At 41.0% G+C, this 12406-nt stretch overlaps 1 protein-coding gene across 9 annotated transcripts in view; it reads right to left on the bottom strand.

The window, feature by feature from the left end:
- Picalm (phosphatidylinositol binding clathrin assembly protein) overlaps positions 1-11700 on the bottom strand; it is an 86455-nt gene extending 74755 nt beyond the window's left edge. For 7 of the 9 annotated variants that reach the window (XM_051148900.1, XM_051148897.1, XM_051148898.1 and 4 more), the window contains exon 1: positions 11473-11691. In XM_051148900.1, the coding sequence (XP_051004857.1) occupies positions 11473-11602 (130 nt within the window). In that variant the 5' untranslated portion in view covers positions 11603-11691. Of the gene's footprint in view, positions 1-11472 lie in introns of all 9 variants that reach the window. The other 2 variants (XM_051148905.1, XM_051148906.1) reach the window with 1 other exon arrangement.
- Positions 11701-12406: the final 706 nt, after the last annotated feature.

The following is a 12406-nucleotide window of genomic DNA, read 5'->3' as shown; positions in this document are numbered from 1 at the left end:
AAGGCAGAAATGAGAACTGTCAGGAAGATCCCAGCCAGTTCACTGGGGCTGTGCAGAGCAAAGCAACAGAAACCAAAAGAGGGCCAGGTGGTAGCGACATAAGCCTCTAATTCCAGAATTCTAGAGGCAGATGTGTCTCTGTGACTTTAAGGTTTAAGGCCAGCCTGGTCTGGTCTAGAATTCCAGAACAGACAGGGCTACACGCACTCACGCGCGCGTGCACACACACACAGAGCCAACTCCTGACAGTTATCCTTTCACCTCCACATATGCAGCATGATAGCCGTGGCACATACTTTTTTTTTTTTTTTCCAACTTATTTTTGGTTTTCTGAGACAGGGTTTCTCTGTGTAGCCTTGGCAGTCCTGGACTTGCTTTGTAGACCAGGCTGGCCTTGAACTCACAGCAATCTGCCTGCCCCTGCCTCTCCAAGTGCTGGGATTAATGGTGTAAACCATAAATAAATAAATAAATAAATAAATAAATAAATAAATAAATAAATGTGCACATACCACAGAAAATAAAAATTTTAAAGCCCCAAACTGTAAAAACCACAGTACTCTTCTAGTTCCAGGAGTATCTAAGGAACCATGTTAAAAGCATTGTGTATAAATACATTTTTTCCTAAGACATACAACACTTAATAGATGCTAAAAGATGTCAAGTGAAGGATACCAGAAACAAAGAGCCATGTGGTGATTCTACTAATAGGAGGTGATGCATACCTGTAATGCCAACAGCAAGAAGGCTAAATAAAACAGGAAGGTCATGGAGTTTGAGGCCAGCCTGGGCTATATGGTGGGGCCTTGTCTCAAAACAAACAAGAGAAGCCATCTAATCTAATCCATCTCTAGGGAACTATAAATTAAAATCACAATGAAATATACTTCAAACCCACTATGACAACTATTTTAAAAGCAGCAAACAAAACTCCCACAAATAAGTGTTAGTAAAAATATGGAGAAACAAACTATCATACATTGTCAATAGTATTTACTATAAATCAGAACAGCTGCCATGAAAAACTCTAGAATTAAATCCTCAAAAAGGTGCCATATGACTTAGCAGGTATACACCCAAGAGAATTTAACACAATCACACAAATGTCCACAGCAGTGTTAGTACTCAAAAAGAGTAACTGAAATGTCCAATGATGAATGAATAGCCAATCAAAATGTAGTATGTCTACACAAGGGAAAGTGACTCCTCTATAAGAAGGAAATACTGCTACTACTAGAGCAAGGATGAGCCTTCAAAGCATTATGCTAAGTGACAAAAACCTGAAGCAAAGATCATATGCTATGATTTTACTAACATGAATGCTCAGGATAGACACAATAGATTTCTGGTTATGATAGGGGTGTGGAGACTGAAAATGACTATTATTTCTTTGCAGGGGATGAAAAATGTTCAAGGGCTAGGTAATAGTGGTAGGCACACTCAATGTAATGAGTTACACCACTGAACACTCTGAAACAGTAAGTTGAAGGCAGTGTGAACTGCGTTTCAATATAACAATTACAAAATTCTTGACTTAAAATTTGGAAAGACAACATTTAAGACACACACACACACACACACACACACACACACACACACACACACACACGCAAGAGGGAGGAAGTATATTGCCTCACAATCCCCTTCATGGCACCTTAGGACTAGTTAAATTAATACTTTAAACTACTTAATAAGTAAACAAAATTTCTGTAAACAAATATCTGAAATGTATAAAATCTTATCAATACTCTATAAATATTCTCTATTATCTGTTAGTGTATAATTAAAACACATATATTTTACATATTAGATGTTTCAAAATACAGTATTTCTTAAGCACTCATAAGATAGCTAATTTTATTACCAGCAAGTGTCATCCTCCCTGTCACCCACATACCCCCCTTCTCACCCCCTGCCCACCATCTATCTCTAATGTTATAGTCACTTAAGACACCTATAATCAGGGCTGGAGAGACGGCCCCAAGGTTAACAGCACTTGTCTGCTCTTCCAGAGATCCTGAGTTCAATTCGCAACAACCACATGGCGGCTCACGACCATCTATCATATGATCTAATGTCCTCTTCTGGCATGCAAGTGTACATGCAGAATACTGTATATATAATAAATAAATCTTTTAAAAGACCCATAATCAATACAAATACAAATTAAAATATAGCAACTGACCATATCCTATAATGACACCTGCCGAGCAATCCTGCAGTAAGTAAAGTTGCTTGTAAAACATGCCTAACTTCCACCCACTACTTGGAAGAACTATCCTTGAAGAATATCTATCTGGCCCTGTAACTTGAAAAGCAGTAAGTTGCTGCTACAGATTCTAGCACATTTCTAAATTTCAAATTTCCAAGTTTCAGAAAAAACTTTCAATCAATCCCTGGCAAAAAAAAAAAAAAAAACCAAAGAAGGTAGAAGGGGGAAGAGGGATAGAGTAAGGGAGAGGGAGAGAGGGAGGAGAGGGAAAGAGAGAGGGAGATGAAGGGGGAGGGAGGGAGGGAGGGAGGGAGGGAGGGAGGGAGGGAGGGAGGGAGAATCCTGCTACATAGTTGTTCCCTTAGAGGCCAATGTAACCAGCACCTCCTTCCACTCTGAAGAACAGCCTTCAAGATGTGCATTTAATACCTCCTTGCAACTGAGCATCCAAAACCAAAAGCTTTACTCATTACAATGTTTCTAACTCATCACCAACCAACAACTGAACCAAACCTCTAAAGGGCTTCTGGGGACTAAGAAACTCACAGCAATATGCTACAATGTCTTAATAATGTTATGACCGGGTAACTGAGTAAGTGTCATAAGGAAAACATTCTTAGGCAGGGTCTCTATGCTGTTTCCACAGACTTCACATGGCTTAGTCTGAACTATAAAGGCAGATACATGCTCACTATTGACTGAACACTCAGAAATCTGCTAAGTACGGTACTGTAAAGAGATACAAAACATCCAGAAGAACAAAACAAAACAGAAGTTCCTATTCTACAAAGAAAACTTTTCACATAAACCCCACAAGTATGTCTGCCCTGACAGCATAAACTTTATAAATAGTAGTAAATGTGCTGGAGAGATGGCTCAGTAGTCAAGAGTGCATATTTGGTGACCCTTTTACATGGCATTTGTAGCTTAGATGCTACAAATACATGTGGTGGAAGAAAATGTAAGTGCTTACTGTTCTTTCAAAGGACCTGAGTTCAGCTCTCAGCACCCATATCAGACACCTCACAATTGCCTATGACTGCAGCTTCAAGGGGACCCAAGGCCTCTGGCCTCTGTGGGTACTGTACTTGAGTTCAGACCCAGACACGCATAACTAAAAATAACAAATCTCTTAAAAAATATTGTGTACGTCCCCAAACTAATTGCCTTCCTTGCTCATTTCTTTCTGTAAAGTCAATCTATTTCATTTCATGGACCTTCCAGTATTTAGTACCTGTCCCTTTGGCTACCTGATGGGTTTTTGTTGAGTTGTTCTCCCCACCTACTCTTCACTTGAGCAAAGATGCTGATTGTCTTACTTGCCATCATATTTTTAGTGCTCATAAATAGTTAGTATTGCATGTAGGGTACACTCCATACTGCTTGGATAAACAAAACATTAGGTAGATATGTACATCACTGTTTTCATGGCCTAACATCAATGACTCTCTTATTCTCAGAGACGTATACTCGGACTGCTCTCTTCTCCTCTTGTAGTTATCTGTGCTGTGCAACTGCCATGCACTTTGCTGCCTACATTAAAGCTTTGCTGTCACTTATTTTTGTATTATCTGAATTCATACAACTTTGGAGATGTAGCATATCTTATCACTTTATTTTTTAAGTTCTCAAAATTAGCTGAGTTCTTTGCTCCTATATAAATGTCTGAGTCCAAGAAGAGACTTGATACCCTATGAGCATATAAAGGGGGAGGAGATCCCCCTCAGTCACATTCATAGGAAAGGGGAAAATGGGAGGAAGAGAGGAATGGGAGGATACAATGGATAGGATAACCATAGAGATGTAATATGAATAAATTAATAAAATTTAAAAAAAAAATATTGTGTACGTCAAGTTCCTCCAGGAGTAACCTTTATTTCTCCCTAGTATCCTTCCCAGAAGTATGTAGTTTAGTCTTGGTATCTTTATATGCATAAAAACTGACTGCCCTAAGGAACCTTTGTGTGAGTTTTCTCTATCAGTATTTACTGTAAGAAATTAAAACTGAGAAGTTCTAAATTTATTCACTTTAGAAGCAACAAAATCTATTCATTTTATTAACAGGTTTTATGAAAATTCTATTTAAAATTTAGAAGAGTAGCATTAGAAGCAAATGCTTTTTTAAGTCTGCATGGCTTGGCAGAAGAATTAAGCTCTCATTGTTTGCGAATACAGTCAACCTGCTGCAATCACACAGTACAAAGCCTCTGGAAAACTACCACACAAGAAAAGAGAAGAAAAGTTGTATCTTAGGATATGAATACTAAGTTTTGACCTCACAAACTTGCTGAATGTTGACAAGATTTCCAGGAGTCCTTGGTTCATACCTGAAGAAGCACTGCCAACAAAGGAGCAAAGACCAGGTTTGTGATACAAGAACAAATAAACATACCTATGTAAAACAAAAGCCATGAATGACAGATCTTACACCTTTCACAAAAAAATGGCTCATAATGATTACAGAACCAAATAGCAAATACAAAATAAAGCTTCTGGAAGACAATATGGGTAGTAATATAAATGACTTTGGGTTTGGTGATTACTTTTTAGATATAACACTGAAGGAATAATCCAAGAGGAAGTGATGGTCTAGACCAGTGATTCTCAACCTTCCTAATGCTGTGACCCTTCAATACAGTCATGGTCTCAATCATAAATTATTTCATTGTCACTTCATAGCTATAAGTGTACTACTGTTATGGACTGTAATGTAAATATCTAATATGTAGGATATCTAGTATGCAACCCCTGTGAAAAAGCCATTCCAACCCTCCAGACTATACTGAAACTAAAATTTTCTGCTTTTGAAAGACACTGTCAAAAAAGGAAAAAGACTAGCCACAGACACAGGATTTGGCAAAAGAAGTAAGAAAAGTCAATTATCCAAAATACACAAAAAACAATAGCTACCTCTTAAAATGCAGGAAGACAACAAAAAAATCTGACGTGTAGCAATGGTCAAAGACTTTAACAGAAGAAACTTCAAAGATCTACAGCTGCCAACCAAGAACATGAAGAACTGCCCTGTAAGGCAACAATATAGGCCCTACCACACACATACAAGAGCGGTCCAATCAAGAATGAAATGAAAACATCAAATGTATGACAGGATATGCATAAGAGTTCCCATCATTACTAGTAGGAAAAAAAAAGTGATGAGGTAACTTTGGAAAATGGTTTAGCAGTTTCTCACAAAATGAAAGATACTGTAACACAGAGAAATGCTGATAAGACATTAAATCATAATTGGTGAAACTTGGACAGAACCAAGATGTCCTTCAGTAGGATAATGGACAAATAATCCATGGTACACCCAACAAAACATTATTCAGGGTTTAAAGGAAATGAGCTGTGGTCAGCCATGGGAAGATAGGATCATTGAAGTGTTTGATACTGGGTAAAAAAATCAATGTGACAAGACTAACTTTTGTTGCACTATTCCAATCACAGCTTTAAAAAAAACAGTGAAAGAAAGGGGTTTTGGAAAAACCACAAAGCACTTTAGGACAGTCAAAAAAACCTCTGTATTGGCAATATAATAGTGGGCATATGAATATTTGCCCAAACCTATACAAAAAGCAAGGGTGAATCCTAATGTGCACTGTGTTCTTTGGGTGGTGGTGATATATAATACAAATATACCACTTTAATCAGGTTTTTGACAATAAAAGATATGTGGAAACTGACTATATAGGAAATCTTTTACCCTTCCTATGCACTGAATAGTCTTCTAATACTCATTTTCTAGGATAGAAAATTATATAAAAAGTCACTTGAAACCTTATCACACTCCAGTGCTAGACTTGAGCTCAATACCCAGTCCATCTCTCTTCCTGGATGTAGAGAACGTACCCCTCTCACATGAAGTTAATAAAAGAAAAGAACTACTTAATAAATGTAAGGTGCCCAGCATACAATAAACCCGAAAGAATATTCATCAGAAATCAATCTAGGGGCATGGTGGCATATGTCCATAGGCCTAGCACTTGGAAAGTAAAGACAGGAGGACCAAGTTTAAGATTATCACCAGCTTATATAGTGAGTTTGAGGTTAGCCTAGCCTGCATGCCACCCAGTTTCGAAAAAGAAAAAACAAAACTATGCAGAAGCCCAAAAGCTATACACTAACTACCTACAACAAAATCCAGGAAATCACAACTCTGAATACAACTTTTAATGCAAAAGTTTAAGTGCATTGACATAACTTTTAAGTGAATTCTTTAGTGAAAACAAAACAATTCCTCATGAAAAGAACAACATACACAATGAAAACAGAAAATTCTAAAAGATCATATTCAAAATTCCAATTCTCTAGAGAAATACATAAAGCACTTCAACTAGGAACACAATGAGACAGAACACAAAGTAACGGAAATGCCACTTTAGCCACCAAAAGAACAGGAAGAACAAATACTGACCCTTTACTTTCAAAGTCCAAGGCCACCTCTTTAGGGTAGGACTCCAGCCAACCTCTTTTCAAGAAACCTTTATACTGTTTCTTACTTATTTGATTTTCTTTAAAAATAGTAAAATTACTATTTCCCCATTCTTCCATGCTAATCTCGCCTAAAGTCTCAATAAGATGTCCTCTCCTGGAAACCTACAAAAAGAACCTTATGACAGGCAGATCTGGATCCTGGGGTCCTCCTCAAACTAAGGCACCAGCCAAGGAGAATATAGACAGTAAGCTTTGAACCCCTACCAAGACCTAGCCGACAAACAGAATATTCTCCACCGTTGAGTGGAGAGTGAGATCTGACTCTCACACGAACTCTGGTGCCCCTTTTCTGACCATGTCCCCTGGATGGGGAGACCTGGTGGCACTCAGAGGAAGATAGCAAGTTACCAAGAAGAGACTCGATATTCTAAGAGCATATATAGGGGGAGGAGGTCTCCCTCAATCATAGACATAGGGGAGGGGAGAAGGGGAGAAATGGGAGGGAGGGAAGAATGGGAGGAAACAGGGGAAGGGCTAACAATCGAGATGTAATATGAATAAATTAATTTTTAAAAAGTAAAAAAAAAAAAAGAAAATAAAGGAAATAAATGTGCAACGTTCTATGAATTGTTGTGAACTTTCATTTAAATATTCTAAATAATGGTCATGGTCAAAGTAAATACTTTTAAACTAGAGCAAAACTTTGAGCCTAGTGGCATTGTCCTATAATCACAATACTTAGAAAGCAGAGGCAAGAGGATCACGAGTTCAAGGTCTGCCCGACCTACAAAGAAGTCAAAGGCACTCTGTCTCAAGAACAAAAATAAGAAAAGGGTCGAGGATACAGCTCAGTGGTAGTGTCCTTGCCTGGAATTTGTAAGGCTCTAGATTCAATGCCTATTATTGTAAACTAAACCAATTTTGACAACTAGAATTTTTAAACAGTTTAAGACAATAATTTATCTCATTAAAATGCTTTGCAGGCAATCGTGGAGGTAAGATTGTGGGTTCAAGGTCAACCTGGGCTACCAACCTAAGCATGCAAAACACAATAGCCAAGTCATCACTATGAAGTGTTTTATTTTTCAGTTGCACCTCTTTTTTTTTTCCCCCTTTTAAAGACTGGGTTTCTCTGTATCTCTGTAGCCTTGGCTGTCCTGGACTCACTTGTAGCCCAGGCTGGCCTCGAACTCAGAGATCTGCCTGCCTCTGCCTCCTGAGTGCTAGGATTAAAGGAGTGTACCACCACACACCCAGCTCTCACTTGCACCTCTAAACTAAAAGATGCTTTTATTTTTTCCACATAAAAGAGATATATAATAAACCTAAGAAGCATGATTTACCAATTATATTATTATGCACTCCTTAAATATAATACTTTTAAAAAAGGTTTTAGAATTCATTTGATAAATACAAACAGAACAGCTAAAAAGGATGAATGTCAGCTCTCTTAAGAGTTTCTCTTTAACAATTGAGATGTAATATGAATAAATTAATAAATATTTTTTAAAAAGTTTTTCTTATACTACATGAATTACAGTTGGCCCTCTGTTTACATGGGTCACACATCATCAGATCAAAAACATTTGGTAGAAAAAACTTGCATCTGAACTAAACACATATTTTTTTAATTATTATTTCCTGGTCAATGCACTACAACTGTTTACATAGCATTTACATCATAACAGTATAAGTAATGAAAATGCTTTAAGATGTACAGGATGGTGTGTAAGTTGTGTGCAAACACTACCCACTTTATACAAAGGACTCGAACAGCTGTGAATTTTGGTGGGAGATTGCTGTGTCTGAAAATTTAAGACCTATGTTGTTCTAGCTTGATTATAACTGGCCATTAGAAGCCTGAAACTAACTGGAAATCACGCTTCTTTGTCAAGTTTAAGGACTTCACACTAGGAACATTAGCAAATGTTTTTATGTACTAATACCTATAAGTACCCTCCCCCAAAATTTAGTAAGCATACAATGTAGTATGAATTGACTCAATTTATGGACAATAATCACTTCCTAATATGGAAATATCTTGCAGAAGAAGTACACAAAAGCCATTTCCACATGCTAAAGGATTTGTAGGAAAGGCCAATTACTAGGCACATTTCTGTTAAATGCTAGCATTTTAAAAAATAAAAGTGTTTCCACTAAGTTCAAAGAAGCAGACCTTAGTAGCTGAAGACATTAAAAGGCATTAAAGGACGACGACTTCAAAATTAAGAAAAATTCTTAACGAGGCAAAATTACTTGAAATGATACATTTCTCTATTATACACTATATAGCCTGAAGTTCATGGCACTGACACCAAATATTTTCTGTGGGTAATTTTTCTAAGCATGTTGAAGTGAGAAGAGAGAGTTGTAACCCAATCACTACTAAGAATTTATTAAAATATTAATGAGAACAGTTTTATAGTAAAGGGAAAGAAGTATCACTGTTTTAAAACCTCATTAAGAAGAAACAGAGGCACAACCTTTAAACATTACCAAGTATATTCAAGCTCTACAAGTGTAGTAGAGAAAAGTAGAGATGTTAGGTTATCATTAAAGACCAACTACTTTGAATCTACAGTAGTGACTATTCCAAAAGGTCACTTATTTGATAAATACCACAAGCTGGATGGCACACACCTGTGATCCCAGCACCCAGGGAGGCAGAGGCAAGCAGCTCTGTGAGTTCAAGACCAGCCTAGTCTACAAACTGAGTCTAGAACAGCCAAGGCTATGCAGAGAAACACTGTCTCAAAAAGCAAAACAAAAAAATCTTCTACCCATTCAAGCAACACTATTCAATAATCATTACTGTAACTGAAGATGAAACCTTTATAGCAAATGTTTCAATGTTGTGTATGTTGTTATAATTTATCATTTTGAGTTAAAGAAAACCACTTCATATATTCCCAAATAACTTCTGCCCTCTCCACACCAAAACAGAAACACAAAAATGAAAAACCACCAACCCAGCATCGAAACAAACAGTAGTATTTTATAGCATGGAACCCAGCATCGTGGAATTCACCAGAAGGGCTGAGGCAGAAGGATGGTCTCACGTTCAAGGCCAGCTTGGGCTACACAGGCAAATTTGAGACAAGCCTGGAACTGGAAGAAGGGAAAAAAGAAGCCCATGGGTAGTCCTTCAAAAAGATGTAAACAGAAACACTGACTTCAAACATTATATATTTTTCAAAACCCATTTACGATTCAGTCACACTATCCTAGAGAATGTGTATAGAAGAATATATCTTCTACTTTCTAAACAGGGAAAGGCAAGTGAAAAAGCAGCCTGTTTGAGTACCACAGCCAACCAAGATGATGCCTTTTTAAAACTTTTCCACAGCTAGAGAACAAATCACAATGAATAATGGGTTTGTCTGTGGCAATAGCTTGTTCTAACAGCACTTCATGAGCAATGGATCTTAGAAGAATTCACACGCTGTTTTTTTTTTTTAATGCAAACCTCACAGCCAAAGTCCAAATGAGAAACAAGATTCCTTACGGCGAATTCCCTTTCAGGACAAGCTCACTCTTGCTTCACAGGGCAAAGCAACTTTCATGTATGATGAAAGTCAGTTCAGCTATAATGTGTCCGGGAGTCATTTAAAAAAGAGAATTTACTACCATTGACTATATCCCTATTTTTTCCTGAAACCTTCCACAGACTCAAGGATTGGGTGATCCACTGAGCTTTGTACCCTGGGGCAAAGGAGCAACAAGAAAAAGGCGGTGGATTTACAGGTGGCTCCTAGGTTAGAAAACAATTGGGAGGAGTTCTATTAATTGTACCCAAGACAGTGCTCCTAAGCGTAGTTATCCAAAAATACAATGGACATAAATTAAAACGTTTCTAAATCTGATTATTTGTACTAAAATTTACTAATCTATTTTGAGTCCTAACACTTCACACTCAAGCTTCTAGTTTCTAAATTCAAACCGACAATGTTAACAGTTCCAGGAACTGAAACCAGCAAAGCCCTTTTCCATATCCCCATAATGAATTTAAAAAGGGAAAGGTCGGACATGCACAACTCACCCAACTTTAGAACTAAGAGAATATAAAGATGGCAAATAAAAATAGTAACTTCCCACAACGCTTTCCCCCACACCACACCGAATCCCTTTGTTTCTATTCCCCACAAACGTAAATGGAATAAAAGCCAAGTAACTGGGTATTATAGTACTGAAGGAAGGAGGTGGCAGAAAGTCAAAGGAACTTAATGGAAGCTACAGAGGCAAAAAGATAACCGAAAAGGCAGATAGAAAGGTAGGAAAGGAAACCAGAAAGAAATGGGATTGAAAAATCTAGGAAAAGATGTAGAAAGCACTTCAAGGGCTGCGAAGCGACAGAAATCTGGGCCCACCAAGCCGAGTTAGTTCCGAAACCCGAAAAAAAAAGCTAATGAGGGAACAATGGGCCGGTGAGTCCGGGAGCTAGCTAGCGGGAGACACTGAGCCGAGGGAGGCGAGGAGGTACGGGACGGGTGGGATGGAAGGGCGAAAGGCTGCAGGAGCTGGGATGGAGGAGCTGGGTGGGAGGCAAATCGGTGGAGCGCGACGAGGCTTGGTGGTGCCTGGAGGCGAGGGTCTCGAGGGATCTCAGGGGGGGAATAGTGGGATTGGCTTGTCACCTCTCTTTCTCTTTCGAGAGAAGAGCAGAGGCCGTTGGAGGCAGGTGTGGTGGAAGCAGAAAAGAACAGAGCTCGACGAGGCATAGGGGCCACCGTGCAGATAAGACGCAGGGAGGGAAGAGGCAGCCCAAGAAGGAGAGGAAAAGGACGGAAATGGGGCGGGGGGGGGTCGCGGGGGTCTCCACTCACAGTCCAGGTGCTTTTTCTTGGGGCCCATGATCTCGTGGGTCGTGGCCTTGCATACTGTCTTGGATACCGCGGAGCCAGTGACACTGTGCTGGGCCGCGGTGATTCGGTCCGTCAGGCTCTGGCCAGACATCTCTGCGGCTCGTCCGCCACCCCTTCCGCTCGGCAGCCGGCGGGGCCTGGGACCCCGAAGCGTCCGAGGGTCCCCACCCCCCACCGCACCCCCCCTACCCCCACCGGCTCCCGGCCCGCCTGCCGGCCTGGGGCGGGGCTCAGGGCCGCCCGCCGCCACCCGCCCGGAAAGCCCCGGCTCGCGTGGCCCTCGCGGGCTCCCAACACCAAGACGGGGCACTCCGGGGCCCCGCGCCTCAGCCTCAGCCCACCCCTTCCCTGGTCAGCTGGAGCCCGGCCGGATAAGAGGGACAGGCAGCTGCAGGAAAATGGCGGCGCCAGGCTCCTCCTCGGAGCTTTCCGGGCTGCCCCTGAGTCACGTGACTCGGGTTCCGCCCACCCCTCCTCCTGCTCCCTTCTTCCCGCCCCCTTTTCCCTTCCTTTTCCTCTCCGGGCGCCCCCCTCCCTCGCTCAGGCGAGGGACGAGCGGGGCGGCGCCCGCGCGCTACGTGGTGGAACCCGCCCGGCGGGCGCAACAGGAGGCCCGCCCGCGGGGGGACAGCGCGGCCCGCCGCGTCACGTGACGCGCCCTGCCAACAGGTCGCCCGAGGCAGGGCCCGCGTGTCGTGGGGTGGGGGGAGGGGGGAGGGGCGGCCCGCTGAGCCCCCTTTCACCCCAAGACGAGGACGCCCTCGTGTCTGAGGCTGACGCCGTGGGCTTGACAAAGAGGTGAGGCGGCTGCCAGCGCGCGGCTTCTCCCCGAGGTGGAGGTATCTGGGCTCCGAGGCTTTCGCCTGACTCAATTTGGCGACGACCCGGTGGCCCT

The sequence above is a fragment of the Acomys russatus genome, chromosome 7 (assembly GCF_903995435.1).
Source record: "Acomys russatus chromosome 7, mAcoRus1.1, whole genome shotgun sequence".
Lineage (NCBI taxonomy): Eukaryota > Metazoa > Chordata > Mammalia > Rodentia > Muridae > Acomys > Acomys russatus.
This window is presented reverse-complemented; position numbering and strand designations above follow the sequence as displayed.